Source organism: Meleagris gallopavo, chromosome 1, assembly GCF_905368555.1.
Source record: "Meleagris gallopavo chromosome 1, MGAL_WU_HG_1.1, whole genome shotgun sequence".
NCBI lineage: Eukaryota > Metazoa > Chordata > Aves > Galliformes > Phasianidae > Meleagris > Meleagris gallopavo.
This window is the reverse complement of record NC_139404.1, coordinates 106,242,461-106,257,911: the sequence shown is the minus strand read 5'-3', so window position 1 is coordinate 106,257,911 and position 15,451 is coordinate 106,242,461. Positions and strand designations below refer to the sequence as shown.

General features: G+C 35.1%; 2 protein-coding genes across 13 annotated transcripts in view; one reads left to right on the top strand and one right to left on the bottom strand.

The window, feature by feature from the left end:
• LCA5L (lebercilin LCA5 like) overlaps positions 1-9,253 on the top strand; it is a 25,816-nt gene extending 16,563 nt beyond the window's left edge. For 11 of the 12 annotated variants that reach the window (XM_085208535.1, XM_085208613.1, XM_085208577.1 and 8 more), the window contains 5 exons: positions 219-356; positions 1,765-1,858; positions 5,289-5,395; positions 5,684-5,816; positions 7,050-9,253. In XM_085208535.1, coding sequence (XP_085064661.1) covers positions 219-356; positions 1,765-1,858; positions 5,289-5,395; positions 5,684-5,816; positions 7,050-7,648 — 1,071 coding nt within the window. In that variant the 3' untranslated portion in view covers positions 7,649-9,253. The remainder of the gene's footprint in view (positions 1-218; positions 357-1,764; positions 1,859-5,288; positions 5,396-5,683; positions 5,817-7,049) is intronic. The other variant, XM_085208553.1, reaches the window with a different exon arrangement.
• GET1 (guided entry of tail-anchored proteins factor 1) lies at positions 9,086-15,451 on the bottom strand. The gene is made up of 5 exons (XM_010723739.4): positions 15,284-15,451; positions 14,497-14,662; positions 13,164-13,231; positions 12,198-12,312; positions 9,086-10,582 (listed from the first exon to the last, which is right to left on the bottom strand). The coding sequence occupies exons 1-5, from the start codon at positions 15,371-15,373 to the stop codon at positions 10,509-10,511; spliced, it is 513 nt and encodes a 170-aa protein (XP_010722041.1). The 5' UTR covers positions 15,374-15,451; the 3' UTR covers positions 9,086-10,508.

Below are 15,451 nucleotides of genomic sequence, written 5' to 3'. Positions count from 1 at the left end.
TTATTTTTTTATCAGTATAATTGGGTTTTAAGCCTCTTTTTGCTCATTTCTAAAGTACTTTTAGAGATACTCAATCATTTCATGCATTGTTTACAATAAATGGGAGCTTACTTTTCATTATATTAGCATGCTTATTTTTTAGATCTGGTAAGAATAGAAAACTTTTTAACAGTTACGCTAAGTACATCCATATTGTAAAACGTGTTAATTTTTTTAAGAGCCTAGAAAAGCAGCTGAAGTTGAACAATAGCACCTTTAGTCGCCAGCTGGCAAATGAGAATAAAAAAGCTGTTGAAGCTGGGATAATTACAAAGAACTTGCAAATGGAAATTAACTCTCTTCACCAAAAAATTAAGGTACTCGAGATTCCAAACAGGTTTCTGCTCCTAAAGGAAGCTTCAAGTCATTAATTTTATCTGTTCATTTGCTTCTTTCATTATTTACTAATAGAGCTGTTATTCATATTTGAGTCTGTAGACTAACAAAAAAAAAAAAGTCAAAATATAAAATTATGAAATTGCTGTAGGGTCTGTTTGTCAAAAGTTAAAAGGACTTCAATAACTAACTGGAACAGATTAATGTACCATAATTTGAACCACAAACTGTTACTGTTTTGTTAGATCTAGCTCAATATATCCACTTAATATGAGCTTCTTTGCAGGAACACTTTCAAATCAAAGTCAAATATTGCAATCTGAAAAGCAACAAAAAAGACTTACAGAAATGATTCAAGAGTTTGTTTCAAGTTCCAGCTTGTTTTTACAAAAATGTTTTTGGGACATCTGTATCAACTTTAACACTTAGAGTAACATTTTACACTAAATGTATGGAAGAACATAAACGTGGCACTGAATAGACAAAAAACAAAGTTATGTGATGTCAATAGTGCTTAAGAGAAACATCAAGAAAACATGCAAATCTCTGTGGTCTTTTTAATTTAAACTGTGTTTGTAGCATGGTTAAAATATGCTATTTATTTCTGTATAATGACTGATGCATCTGTTGATTTTACAAGGAAACTTTCTCCAAAATGGAATCAGATGCCTGATTGTTCCTCTTGACTATGTATATGTATCTATGTGTGCAAATCTGGGAGATGGAAATAGTTACAGCCCTAGAAAAATTCATGTAAATCTGTTCTAGAATGTAAATTATTTTAAAGTACAGTTCCCACATTAAGACTTCTCTAAATATTTCTTCACGTGTTTTCTTAATGCTATATTTAGATTCACAAAACCTTATATTGTTTTACCACAAGGAGCAGACATGCTTATTAATCTTATTTCTGTGCCAGAACAGTTTATTCTTACACATTTACAGTTCTGCACACGTGGCTTATTCAGAGCATTCATGGTATACAGATGTAATTCTCTTTCAGATCAACCTCTGTGCCCAAATTAAATGTAACTCCTTTTCACACCAGGAATTGATTAGCGAGAGTGTTACTGAAAGTATGAAAACATTGATTCCTATGACAGTGATGTTGAAAGCGTTCCTCAGAAGCATATGTCATGTTACAAAAGGCCTCATTTTCTGAACATTGTTATAAAGGTGTAAAAATGTGCTTTTAGCCTTTAAAGGAAAGAATTTTGGTTTGGCTCATGAAAGAAAATGGCTGATTCATGCTTAAGTGGATGACAGTCACCAAATGGTCTAGAACAAAGGAATATTGCTGGCAATTTTTTCCCAGCATAAGAAAATCAAATTGGTAAAGACTAATTCTTAACGCACTCAAGGAACTTAATAGTATTTATTCCTTCTTAGGAAAAGGATCGGCAACTTTACATAAAGAACATCTATGCAAATCGCTTGCTTAGAATCCCAAAGGACAAAGATGATTCAGTACCTCAAAACAAAAGTAAGGGTGTATCTGTTTTCCCTTGTTATCTCATTATGTAAACCTTATATTGTCTTGTAATTGGGACGTCTATTCCTAAGTAAAAGCAGACACAGTACTTTTATATAAGCAAAAAATATTCTGGCATGTATGCTTTAAACAGAACTGGTTCTTTTATGCTTGTGTATTCTATGACTATAAACGTATGACCTGTGGTTAATACTCATTTTTTTCATTTCAATAGTCTTTAGCATACGTACAGTTCTAGTACTGTAATAGAGACAATGAAATAGTGTTGCTGTTGTGTCTATTTGCATCAAGAGCTGTTTGACTATTTTAATAAGAGCATGAAGCAACCACTCCACTTTTGCAGTCTAATTTTTGTTCAGGCTTGTTCATTTTGATTTGGCCATGAGAAGTGGTCATCCCACAGCTACAGTTCCAACATCACATCTCACTGAATCAGAGCACCTCTCAAACTAACCTCATGCAGCAAGTTCCTAGTGTTAGTACAGACTTTCAAAGTGCTTTTAGATCAGTCAAAATAATGAATCTAGCTGGGTCTTTAGATGCTGGTTTTTTCATATATTTTTTTTATTCTTAAAACCTATAGCTTATTAGAAGCAGAGATGCTTCAGTGTCTATTATTGAAGCTTCTGCAACTTGCATTTTGTTGGGCTGCAAGGAAGGGAGTGGATTTGAGCTATAAGGTTTACAAAGTTTAAAGGCTATTCTGATGATCATACTGTCAGTTTATCTGAGAGAGAAAAATATATATCCTTAGCAGTCTTTTGGTTTTATTCATAATACGTAAATTTAAATAGGCAATCAGAGTTTGTAATAAACCCATTATTGGATATCCTCTCAATTATTTCCATCAGCAAAACTGATGCAATAGTATAGTAGAAAGACACAGTAAAATAATAGAAAGTTAATTCTATCTTGTGTGAGATTCAGTTGCCTAATAATAGGCATCATCTGGTGGCATTTGAGATGTTGTAGCACATTTGCTTGGCTCTGCAGTTGTTCCAGAAGGACATGGGTATCCCATCAGTCCTGGGTAATGCTGGCCAGCCTTACGCAGATTCCTTGAATGCTACAGGCTATGTGTCTCACATAGCATTAAGCATCTATGTTTGCTGACCCCTTGACCTGAGGGAGCAACTGCTAAAAACAATTATAAATCATACAAGTTCAGACGCTTCGTTGCTCACGTGCATGCTATCAAGGACAAAAATGTCAAAGCAAGTATTTTTCTTGAAGCATTTATAAATTGCTAATTTATACATGCTTTGGATGTAGTATCTTGAATTTACTAATAAACGTGTTTTATATGGAAACTCTACATGGGAGAAGTACATGAAATATATTAAAGTAACATTTGCCTGCTACTCAAGATCAGAAACATTTTGCCACTATTCCATAGGAGAGCTTTTTGCACAGCAACCTTATACTCTCTAATTTTGGATAATGATTGGAACATTGAATTTCCTGGCTTAAGCAACTATTTAAAATACTGCTTAAATACCCCTGCTTCTAAACTAAAGGAGGAAATAGAGCTTTCTTTGTAAATCCATTACTCTGCATTAGCGACAACTGAAATACAGAGATAAAGTTGGTAATTAAAATTTTAAGATGTAGAAAAAAATTGCTACTTCTTATTCCAAGTCAGATAAACTTTGTTTATTTATGAAGCACTGAATTCTAACTTTTGTTGCATCACATCAACATTTTTTTTTTTTTTTTTTTAAACTTTACTGACATGGACTTGTACATTACTGTTATTTAAATTGTAATATTAAATCACCGATTACTACTTAAGTTCTTAGCTTAAATGAGACCTGCTATTTTATAACGTGAATAGATTCCCAGCAACATTGTCTGTTCTTCTGGTATTCTTGCCCAATAAGGATTTCATTTTCTGCCAGTTAATGGAAAATGATGATTTAGAAACCTACAACTGGTAATAACTGAAATTGTTTTTCCATTTCACTGTTGGCTTGAATTTTCCTGTAATAAATTTGGAAAGAGCTACTTCAAGTAGTTGTTTTCCTTCGTGTATTTGTAAAAATTTTTATACAGCAGGAAAGAAAACAATGTGTGGGTGCTTTTTTTTTTTTTAATGTTCTTGATAAACAAGTGAAGACAGTTTTAGGGTATCAGAAAGCTCCATAAATATAAGTAAAATAAAATTGAATTATTGAGTGAATCTGTTAAAGTTAGTTGTGAGAACAAGCTTTGTTCAGTTGTTGGAAGGTCACTCTGGTTCACCTAGAGGTACAGCTCCCCCTAGTTCTGAATCTGAAGAATGTTCTATTGATTTTTGTTAAAAAAGCTTCTAAGTAACTACTTGGGTTCAAAAGAGAAAACTATTTCCCTCCACATCATAAGTGCCAATTCTTCAGAGGTAATTTTCAAATTAGTTATCAACATTCTTGTCACCACCAAAAGGCAAACTGTTGAAAAAAAATCACCCTTTTTGTGGATAGTCTTCCTCTGATTTCAGATATCAAAGCTGGGAATAAGGTTGAATGGTAATGTAGGTAAGATCACAGTTTTCTTCCTGTATTCATGTCAAAGCTGTTCCAAATATAGAATAAAAGAACAATATACAGGCCTTGCCCTTGTCATCTCATCCTATTCAGGTACTTCTTTGAAGGGAACATTCAAAGAAAAAAAAAAAAACATTAATTCCCTTGGAACCTCCTTTCAAACATCAGTGATATTTCAAATAGTGTGAACTATTTCTCCTGAAGAGTCTGGTTCTGCAAAGCCTTATATAATTGCTTAACTTCGAACAAGTCAGAAGGCATAAAAACAAGCATGTTTGTTCTGTAGGATCTGAATTTAGGAGCTTGAAAATTGAGGTACCCCTCCCAGACCTCTTAAAGTTTACCACACAAACTGACCCAACACAGACTCTATGGTATTGACACGTTCCTATGACATCACAAGTCCTATTTGAACAGGATCTCTTTGTAGACTTAACTAAAAGTAAAAAGTATATGAACAACATACTAATGTACTGATGAAAATGCTCAGGCCTCTGGGTAGCTTAACTCAGAACCTCTAATAAAAAAAAAAAAATCCAATAACGCTCAGATGAGATTTTATTGTATCTTTGGAAAGTCACAAACATTGGTGCCTCAAACTCAGCTAACAGTGTTTTAGCTATGTTAGTTACTGCTCCATTTTCATTGCTACGTGAAACACTCTTTAATTGCAATAAAGATATATACATATTCAGAATGTGGGATGCATTCTGGGACTTGAATTTACTGACACACTTGAACTGCAAACTTCTCTTTAAAACAAGGTTTTAACCAACAAAAGTTGAGTCTTGGAATGTTTGGGTCCCAATTGAATACCATTGTCATCAAATGTATCTTTGCTTACACCAACAATGTAATTCCAGAAACAACTACTGCTAATGACTGTCCTTTTGCAACAGGTCTCAGTATAAACACATCGGTGCAAGTAGATAAACAGCATTTTAGATCACTGCTATCTCAGTACCAACCCCAGGAAAGAGAAGAAAGTTCAGTTCTGCTACATGAGGTATGAAATATTGGGATCCAACCCCTCTGCTTAAATGCCACTGAAATTGTACGTTTTTTTCTCAGTTTTAGTAATATACTTGATTGGCTCGAACAGTCATCTTAACTTCCTGTGCATTTTGTGTAAATATCACTATTATACAACAGAAAATATGTTGGACAAAAGTTGTATTACAAGGAACTCAATAGAAAATATTCATCTTTTTATAAGTATTGCACTGATTGTAATCTTTAGAAAGTATCTGAACAAATATTTCCCTGTATTTTTACCTTTAATTGTCAATTATAGGAGAAAAAGGCCTCAGAAGATAAGAATCAAAAAGCTAAAGCAAGCAAAGCATACACTGATGCCCAAAGCGAAACAGAAGAGCAATCATCCAAGAAAATACCAAAGCCAGAAAATTTTAGTCAAACTCATGGAGGTATGTTTTAATATCTAAGAAATGCATCTGATCTTTTCAGAAGTTGAATGAACCAATGATAGTGGTAATTTACACGTGCTGGCAGATGAGTGACAGTAACTACAAGTCACTGAAAGCCAGTTTGCTGGCGGTGCTACACTGAGAGCAGATCAGCTCCACAGCTTAAGGCATCTTAATACTGCTGGACTTCTAAAAGCAGCTCATGGTTGTGTTGGTAAAAATTCTGAGCTTAATCTGTAAAAGTATACTTTACTTAATGGTCGCTTTGTTAAATCCACACTGATCAAATACTGATCCCAAATTGCTGGTTGTGAATCTGCATCATAGTAGATGTTAACAGATTTTTCTGGCTTGGGATCTATTGCTAAGAAAGGAAAAGAAGTTCTTCAAGGGCTGAGAGTATCTCCTCATTACAGCAATCACTGTAAACAGATTTTATGCAAATCTTAACCATTTATTGTGATCTCACATAAAAGCTGTATGCAAGAAACGAATCTATAGACAACTTAATTTTTATCTATTCTTTTAGCTGAATATTTTAGAAAAAAAACCCTCATTTTCTTTAAATTGAGTCACATAGTTAAAACTGAGATCCGAACGCTGTCATGCTAGATACTTCATAAATAGTAGGAGACATTACGTGAGCTGAATTTCACACATTTACAAAGGTGTGACAGGTTGCTGAAGTCACTTACTGGATCAGTAGCAGAGTAGTGATATGAAATGTTTTAACTCCTGCAGTTTGTACTCCATCTTTTCAGCTTGAAAACTTTCCAGAGCCCACCCGTCAACCAATTCAGTCCTGCGTTGAAAAACTGCAGTATATTCTGCTCCATGCAACAAGCACGTTGTCAGTTAAAGAAAAAAAAAAAAAATTCCTATATTTAAGCTCAGTGTAATAGCAATATAATGACAATTAGGAGTTCAGGTCTCATGTGATTTCCCTGATACTTTATATACTTCTCTAGCACTACGTTCAGCCTGTAAAATATTTAATACAGATTATACTTGTATGCTAATTAATTTAAGAATGTCAATGACATAATGATCTTAACAAAACTTTGCCCCATCCTGTTATTAGTAAATAACACTGTCCTAACCATCAAGACTGAAGAACCATCAATAACAACTTAAGAAATAATGCAGTAAAATTGGCTCTCATTAATGCTTCATGACTGTTTGTGATCCTATATAATTTAAGAACATTCCTAAAACCCCTAATATTCATTTTAGAATATTTAAAGGAAAACAAACCGCAGACAGCACACACTTGTCTGGAATTTATAAAACAAGAAGAAAGAAAGAGAGACTTGCTTAAACAGAAGTCAAAGAAAGCTGAAGAAACTCTGCTAAATGACAGTGTAAAAGAGAACAATCAAGAGGAAGATGCAGTGGAAGAGAAAGAAAAACAGTCAGAAGAACAACTAAGAAGTGGGAAGGCAGGGAGTAATTTTTTAACTCCAAGAAACAAAACGCTTTCTAAGCTGAAAAAACAGTATGTATTCTCAGAAACCACTGAAAATTTGTATCACGGGCTTCCTACATCAGGTACAAAATCCACAAAATGCAGTCTTTGCAACAACAGACACGCAGGTCAGGACCACTGCAAAGAAGAATCAAAAGTAAAGAAACTGTCTGGGCTATATGAACCATCCTTCAGTAAAGTTACCAACATGAGGCAGAAAAACAGTTTGACTGAAGCAGAAGGCTGTGCTCATACAATATTCAGTGAAAGGAAGAAGAGTCTTATGAAAGAACTCTTTGGACGAGGCAGCGTTTGCAAAGACAGCCATTCATGTTCTAACATGAGAGGAATGGAGAGAAAGCTGTGAGGGGATGCATGATTACACAAGCGAAATGTTAACCCTCCACTGATTTATGAAATAGTGTCCATCATCAATGAGTCATTACAAATAACCTTACAAGAACACACAAAATTGGTATTTATAAGTATATCAACTTACCTTTCCATTTCAATTACACACTGTTTTTAACTTCATAAAATGTACATTAAGTCTTATAAGTTTTGAGAATTTCTGTCAATGACTTTCAAAATGAGAGGCAAATCAGCTGTCACAGCAGAACATTCTTCTATTATTGATGCACATGTATGCATCTAAGGGTGCCTCAACAATTTTGTCATTTTACCTGTTATAGGGAGGTGTCCAAGTTACTCCTTTTTGGTTAATTTTTGCATTCTCTCTGCAGTTTGAATCTTAAGTTATTTGTTAACTAGCTCAGTGACCAGTCTGCTTTCAGAAGATTCTTTATTGAATTGCAACCTAAAATATACTAAAAGAAAATAATTTTCACTCCTGACATAGCTTCCAGAACTCACACAATGATTTGCTATTACATTGTTTGCATTAGCATTATAAAGCTCTAAAGCTTCATTCTTTTCCACTGTTAGAACTTATCAAAGCAGTTTGCCTGGTAACTTCCACAGTTGACATCCAGAATTGAATGTGCAAGACTAAAGCATTGTTCTGGAGAAGTCAGGCATATCTAGTTCTCAAAAAGCCTTTAAAAATCTTGCATTTAAGGTTATGTAAGTGAGGGTAGGAAGATTATGACTTGTTTCTGGTAGAAATTCATGAAAGGCTGCTAAAACGTAAGCTAAGAAAAAGGTATCCTACTAAATTTTAAAAAGCAGTAGCAAAAAACAACAACAACAACAAACCAACACCTGTACTATGAAAACTTCTAAAGATGATTAAGATATTTTGATCTGAACCTACTTCTAAGCATACTTATATTCAAGTTAAGTTCTTTAAGTAGTACTTGAGCTGTGCAGTGGACAGATTTTTCAAGAATGATTTAATGTAGTCAAAAGAGTACTTTTCCTCTATGTACTATTAATACTTCTACAATCTCTTTCCTGCTGTCTCCAAAGTTAAGAGCAAACAAGCAGACATAATCCAGCATTCCTGATTGTACTAAATAACCAAAAGCCTCTCTGCCCCTATTCATTCAGATATCCAACTAGAGCTGCCAACAAACTGTATTTCATTATCTCATGCTAACTGTGGATAAATAGCAAATGCCATTGTCAATATTCTAAATGATACTGCTTTTCTTGACTTCATTGTGTTAAACTCTGTAACAAGCTAAGTGGAAACATCATTACTGATATCTTTATAGTAAAAAAATACACCAACTGCATAGTTAAAAAGTCTGTAGACTCCAACACTATCAAGAACACAGGCGGGTTTTATTTTCTTTAGGAAAACTGTAACTAACATTAAAAATGTGGATTAGAAAACCTGAGGTGGATTGAAAAACTTTATTTCACAAATAAAGACACAATTACATGTAACAGATTCAATCTTGACTTTTTTTCTTGTCGATATTTAATGTCTTCACTTTACTGTTGGCTAAATGCAATCCCTAATATAAAAACAAATTAGTTTTTAAATAACATTTAAGAAAAACAAAAACATTTAATGAATACATACACTCAGACATGCAGAAAATGTGTCATCATTTTATGAATTAATTCTAAAGGCAGTGCTAACTATATGGATGTACTCCAGCCCCCTCCTGCAGCCAGGCAAAGGACCTGAAACAACACAACACTGTATGGACCATGAGCTAAGCCAAAATCTGCAAAAGCTTTGTTCAACCTTATGTCCAAGGAGGTATTATAGAGTTTTTTAAAGCCACTGCTTTGTCTGTGGGACAGCAACAATAGGGTTGCAGATAGCACAGAAGTTAACGCAGCTTTTCTGTTGTATAACTGTGGTATTAGGAAGAATTACTATCATTAATGTATGCTGAAGCTCTAGGGATGTAGTCTTCTGCAGAAACAGCTGTCTTCTAATTTCCTAACATGGAGCTTGGAAAGGTTGGTTGGATCTTTTTTCCCAAAGCATGGAAAGAAATACTGTTAGCAATATTTGCTCCGTTTGGGAAGTAGAAAATATGGCAAGGAAAGAAAGGTCAGTTATCAGTAAAAGTAGTGGGGAAACAAATTAAAAAAAAAAAAAATAATAATCTAGTGTTCAATAATTCCATAAGGAATTTTAAAAATTTTTATTCCATGAATAATTGAAAAGTGAAGTGGCCAGCTGACCTGCATTTGGCAACTGAGAAATTCACTTAAGATATAAGATGTTGACTCTGCATATGTATCACTAATATTTTCTAAGATAGTCTGAGAATAACCCAATCTACAGATTAAAAAAAAAAAAAAAAAAAGGAAATTAATTGTTTTACTCTAAAACAACCAAGCTATCTATTTTTGATTTAATACCACTTGTCACCAAGTGGAATCACATCTTTGGGTGAAAATGCTGTACTATACTGTAAAGAAAGAGCAAAAGAGCAAAGCTCCAAAAAAAAATAAAATATATATATATATATATATAGATAGATATGAATGCCAGTGCATTTCCAACTTAACCACTGGAAAAAGCGAATGCTAAGACCTTTGTGAATGTCATGATAAAGTCTTAAGGTTCTGCCACCAATCAATGTTTATATGTGTCAAAATGAGGTTTTATAAATAGCAATGCTGCTCTTTGAAAACTGCTGATCATAAAACCAAAAAACAAATAAATAAAAGTAAAACAAATACTGCCCAACATCCAACTAAAGTAACAGAAAGTGTCTCCAACTTGGTCCATCATAACAGACAAATGTTTTTTGTACTGTGGTAATGTAGTTTAGACTCCATATACTACAGGGATTTCTTCAGCTGAAAGGGTGTAGCATGATAGCTACAACTTTATTACAAACCACAAGCCAACATGTAATTCCAACACCACCTGAAAGAGATATAAAATTTGACTGAAGTTATTGCATCCTTAGCGCACAGTAGATTAAACAACTTGGAAGCATAAAAAATGAAACAGAGTTAGGAGGTTGATGGGAACAAAATATCTTTCTGTCTAGATGCAAATGATTCTCTTCAAGGGATGCCAGTTAACTGCATGCTAGTTTTGAGAAAACCTAAAGGCTGTCTGGGGAAAGAGCACCAAATAACAAAAATATTAGCCAAAAATATGATCCATGATTTCTAAAAATATTCACTATGTCCCTATCCAAGAGGTCTAGGTTGCTGAAATTAAAGGCGTGGTAAATAAAAGAGTACTTTGGAATCTAAAATCAGAGACTAGGGAGAGGAAAGAAGTAAATTTCCCAATAAATTCAAATCGGCCTTCTTAAAGAGTATTAAATCCATACTTCTATAAAAAAATCCAAGTGAGACTTTCACTACTGACCCAGACCTATTTCATTTGTGTTTTAAAGAGTCTTGTCATTCAAACTAACAGTGTGGAAATTTGTAATGGAATGATGGCATAGAGAGTGTACCCTAACTGTAGCACATAGCATATCTGTATCACAGACTGCATAGAATCATACTACATAGTATCACTGAATACACAGCTGTTTATTATGTGTACTGGAAGAAACTACCTTTTGGTGATTTTTAAATATTTCTGTGTTATTAACCTTATTGCCTAGAATTCAGAAGTAATCTCTTCACTTTGGTTATCAACCAAGGTTAAAGAAAAAGAGAACCTGAAGGCAGATAAGGATATGAACCTTATAAAAGTCCTTAAAATACTATTTAAATAACTGTCTTCCAAGGACTGATCCCTGGCCCTACACAGAAGGGTCTACTTGTCCAGTAAGCATGCTGGATAAAAGCATTCTCTCAACAGCTATTCAAGATGGTAAGACAACATCATAATTTGGAATTCACTCTAAGGCAGCTGAAACTTAAAGAGCCTAGTATGAAGACCACCAGCAGCATTTTATCTTCACGGTACATTTCCACACTGTATTGTCGTGTCATCCTGCTTATTTATCCAATTAGAATAGAGGCAGCACACATTTCACTCAGAAATTGGTATGCATAATGTCATATCCTTCTTATCATTTATTCATTAACCAAAAGAAAAGAGTTTGAGTAGGTAAAGAAGTGCAATGAGGAAAAAAAAGGTGGGAACAGAACGCCAACCAGAAGAGAGTGCACCTCAATCATCCCAGAGCTATAAAATAGTGAAGTTTCAGAGTAGTGTAAGAAGCATGTGTAGGTAATACAGACCCATAAGTATTTGCACATTTTTTACCCAATTCTACTATTTCAAACAGATTAAAACAAAAATATTTCTGATTTGAAACCTTGCCAAGGGTGTATTCCGTATTAAGATAAAACTTCTCTGTTTGAGAAGATTTAATAAGGATAAATATCTCCTTTCATTGTGAGTTCATTAAACACGAGCTAATAACATATGAAAATGTCTGAAGCTCCCCATTTTGCTATTAAGAAATATATAGAAGCAGTGCTTTTAATCCACGTGTACTCTTTATCATTACATTCTTAGCAACCGCACAGACTTAAAAAAATGCATTTTTTCTAAACACAGCTCTTACCTGCCACACCTGTAGGAAAGGCTACGAAGCGCTCCAATGGTGCAAGCCATTTGCTTGGAAGAACCATAACTGGTTCAGAATAATATTTCCAAATGAGAGAGATCATCAGGGCAGCCTAGAATGAAAGCTTTTGTTAGCTTGAATAACAAACATCTAGATATATTTCCACCAATGTTTTGGAGCAGTACATCTCACATTCTAAATTAAAGAGAATAGCATCCTTATCGTTTTACATTGTTCTGAAACAAAAGATTTTTAGGCTTGATATGACCTTAACTTTACACACAACAAGATTTAGCAATAAGTAGCTGGAAATTACCACTTTATTTTGAGACTGGTTCAAATCTAGCATAAATAAAAGTGGTAATAATACAAATTGTTACATTCTGATTGTTTTTAGCCACAATCCTTGTCTGCTAAGAATCCAACTAGCTTTCACATTACCCAAAATACAGTCTCAGGTCGAGCACTCTTTTTGTTGGCAAAAAAATTATTTGGCATCAAGCCTAATCAACAATCTGGTGAGGGAGGCACTGTCTGGAGATACATGGCAGCTCTATATGGAAATTTGCATCCACAGCAGAAGATCATTTTATGTTTTTAGAAACACAGGCAAAATATATATATTATGTATCAGAACTTTCCTGGGTCCACTGCCACATATAGATGAAAAACAAACCAAAAAGAAACAGTAATGAAGGAGGTAAGACAAACTCCTATCTTGTCATCTCAATGCAAGAAAAACAAAGCTTCCATGAAATTCAAAACTCATTTCATTCACAATAACCAGATCCTATCAGCTGCATCTCTCTACAAACAAGAAGCTGCTCTGGTTCGGTGTGCATTGTGTCACTGGGCTGCCAAATACCTCTGCAATTAATCATTAGTCAATAAACGCAAAAGAGATTCGTCAAACTGCTGAGGATTTAGTCCTCAAATTGTATCCCTAATAAAAGATTTACTTACTTGCAAGATGTAGAATACAATATTTATAACCCACTTTATTTTGGCTAATTGGGCAGTTCGTGCTTTCACTGTTAAGAGAAAAATAATATTACTCTGCATTATTTATAACAGTAATTTATACATTAAAGAAAAGTAGTAATCCATTAATATTGTTAGTCTTCAAATCAGGGTTCTAAACATCATATACCTAAAAATATCTCTTCAAGATAACTTATTGTGAAAGCAACGAAGAGCTGGAGTTTTATATTAATGGTACTGTGGAAAGTTGCAAAACTCTGATATCCTAGACAGAAAAGTCACACGTAATCAAGAATGCTGTTCTGAAATGAGAACAGTCAACATGGTTGCTAACTTAAGAATCTGTTTTAGATGAAGCATAACATATGTTTTTCCCTTTCACAAATGGGGAAAACGATGGCTTCAGCAGTTGCACTTTTTGCCTTATTTCACTCAGAACATGGTTAAGACAATTCACAGCCAAGACCGTTCACTCACTGAATATTCCTGGTCAGATTCAATATTCAAAATTCTCATGCTCATTTTCCTCCAGCAGTACCCCCAGCCCAATACAGAACAGCTCAGAGATGACAGGAGGCACATCTTCAAACACAGTGGTGGCCTAAAGTTTTCTGAAGCAGTATTGTTGTCTAGTTTAATTGAAATTACTAATTAAGAATAATGCTAATGAGAACAATCCAAAACTGCCAGTTGTAAAGACTGTCGTTTCTCTGAACAAGTGCAGAAAAATCTAATCATTCTGCACAGAGAAGGCAGACAAAGCAGGTATTCTCTTGTCTTATTAGGTTCAGTGAGTGAGTTTGGACAGACGAGCAAAAGTCTAGTGCCAAATGGTTATGTGCGCTCTCTACCATGAGATGATGCATGTTCCTAGCAGAGACAAAGCAGTAGTTTTATCATAAAAGCCACTGCATATGGTCAAATGGGATTGCAGAAAGACAGTAAAGATCTCATCTACTTACCTTTCGCATTAATACTTTCCCACTAGCATCTTCTAGCACAACAACCAAATAGCTCCAATCCAGCAATTCATCCTTTCCCAATTAAGATATGCAGCCTTACTATATTACTTCTATATTACACAATCAGAATATTTAACTTAAAAAAAAAAAAAAAAAAAAGGGGGGGAGAGGGTGGTGGGGAGGGTGAAAAAAAGTAGATAGATAAAAGAAGATGGAGAAATTTGAAGAAACGTACTTAAAACTGAAAACACTCCTGGAAAATGTTAGCTGGTTTTTTTTTTTTTTTTTTTGTTTTTTCTTCTTCTTCTTCTTCTCCAGGAACTGAAAGAGTAGGAAATAAACATTATACCTACCATGAGTCTTAAGCTTGTCGGTCATTTTGTTAATCTTTCTTTCCAGACGGGCGTATCTAGCAAACTCATCCATCATACTAATGGTTGAGAGTTCTTGCTTCATATTCTGAATTTCAGCTCTCATTTGAGATTCCTGCTCCGCATCCTTTTGTAACAACTTGGATATCTAAAAAGTAAAGAAATAATATCAGTAATTTCCCCAGAATTTAGCTGATTTTAGCATGTACAAAGCAGTCTCCCGTGTATACCCTCAAAAGCTCCCATTGCCAGGACACCACGTCCTTTCATCAAGGCATAGGGAAATCTTCACATTGACGAGATGTTGTAGAAGTGAAAAGATGCCACATTCTTTTAACTAAGAAATAAACTTTCCTTCCTTCTCTCCTTCATCACACAATGAACTGTGTGGATCACTGACATCTGGTACTCGCAGTAAGGACAGCGATATAGTCCTTTTCATCACTGTTCTCTCCATCATCTTCAGTTCTTCCTGGAGTCACACCAAATGCGGCAAGCTTTATTTATTTGAGACATAGTTCAGAAACCGAGCATCACTTCTTTCTGTTACAGACTGGCTAGTCTGAGCTCTTAGAAACACAGCAAGCACCGTACTGACGTCAAGCCGCGTTCCTTCCAGCGCAACACCTTACCCATATCTCAAAAGCATTAAGATAATAGAGACGCGTTCCCCCTCAAGCAGCCCGGAGCCCCTCCCCTCAGCCTCTGCCCGGCACCGCGCTACTAACGGCCGCCAGGCGGAACGGGGCGCGGCGCTGATGTCACTCACGATGGAGGAGCAGGAGGGCAGCAAGATCTTGAGCGCGTTGCAGAGGAACACAGCGCTGAGCACCAATAGCCAAGCCCCGCTCTCCGCCATGCTTCGCGCACGCGCAGACAGACGCGCGGAGGGGGGAAGAAAACGGAGACAGGTGCTGTCACGTGACGACGGCCGGCC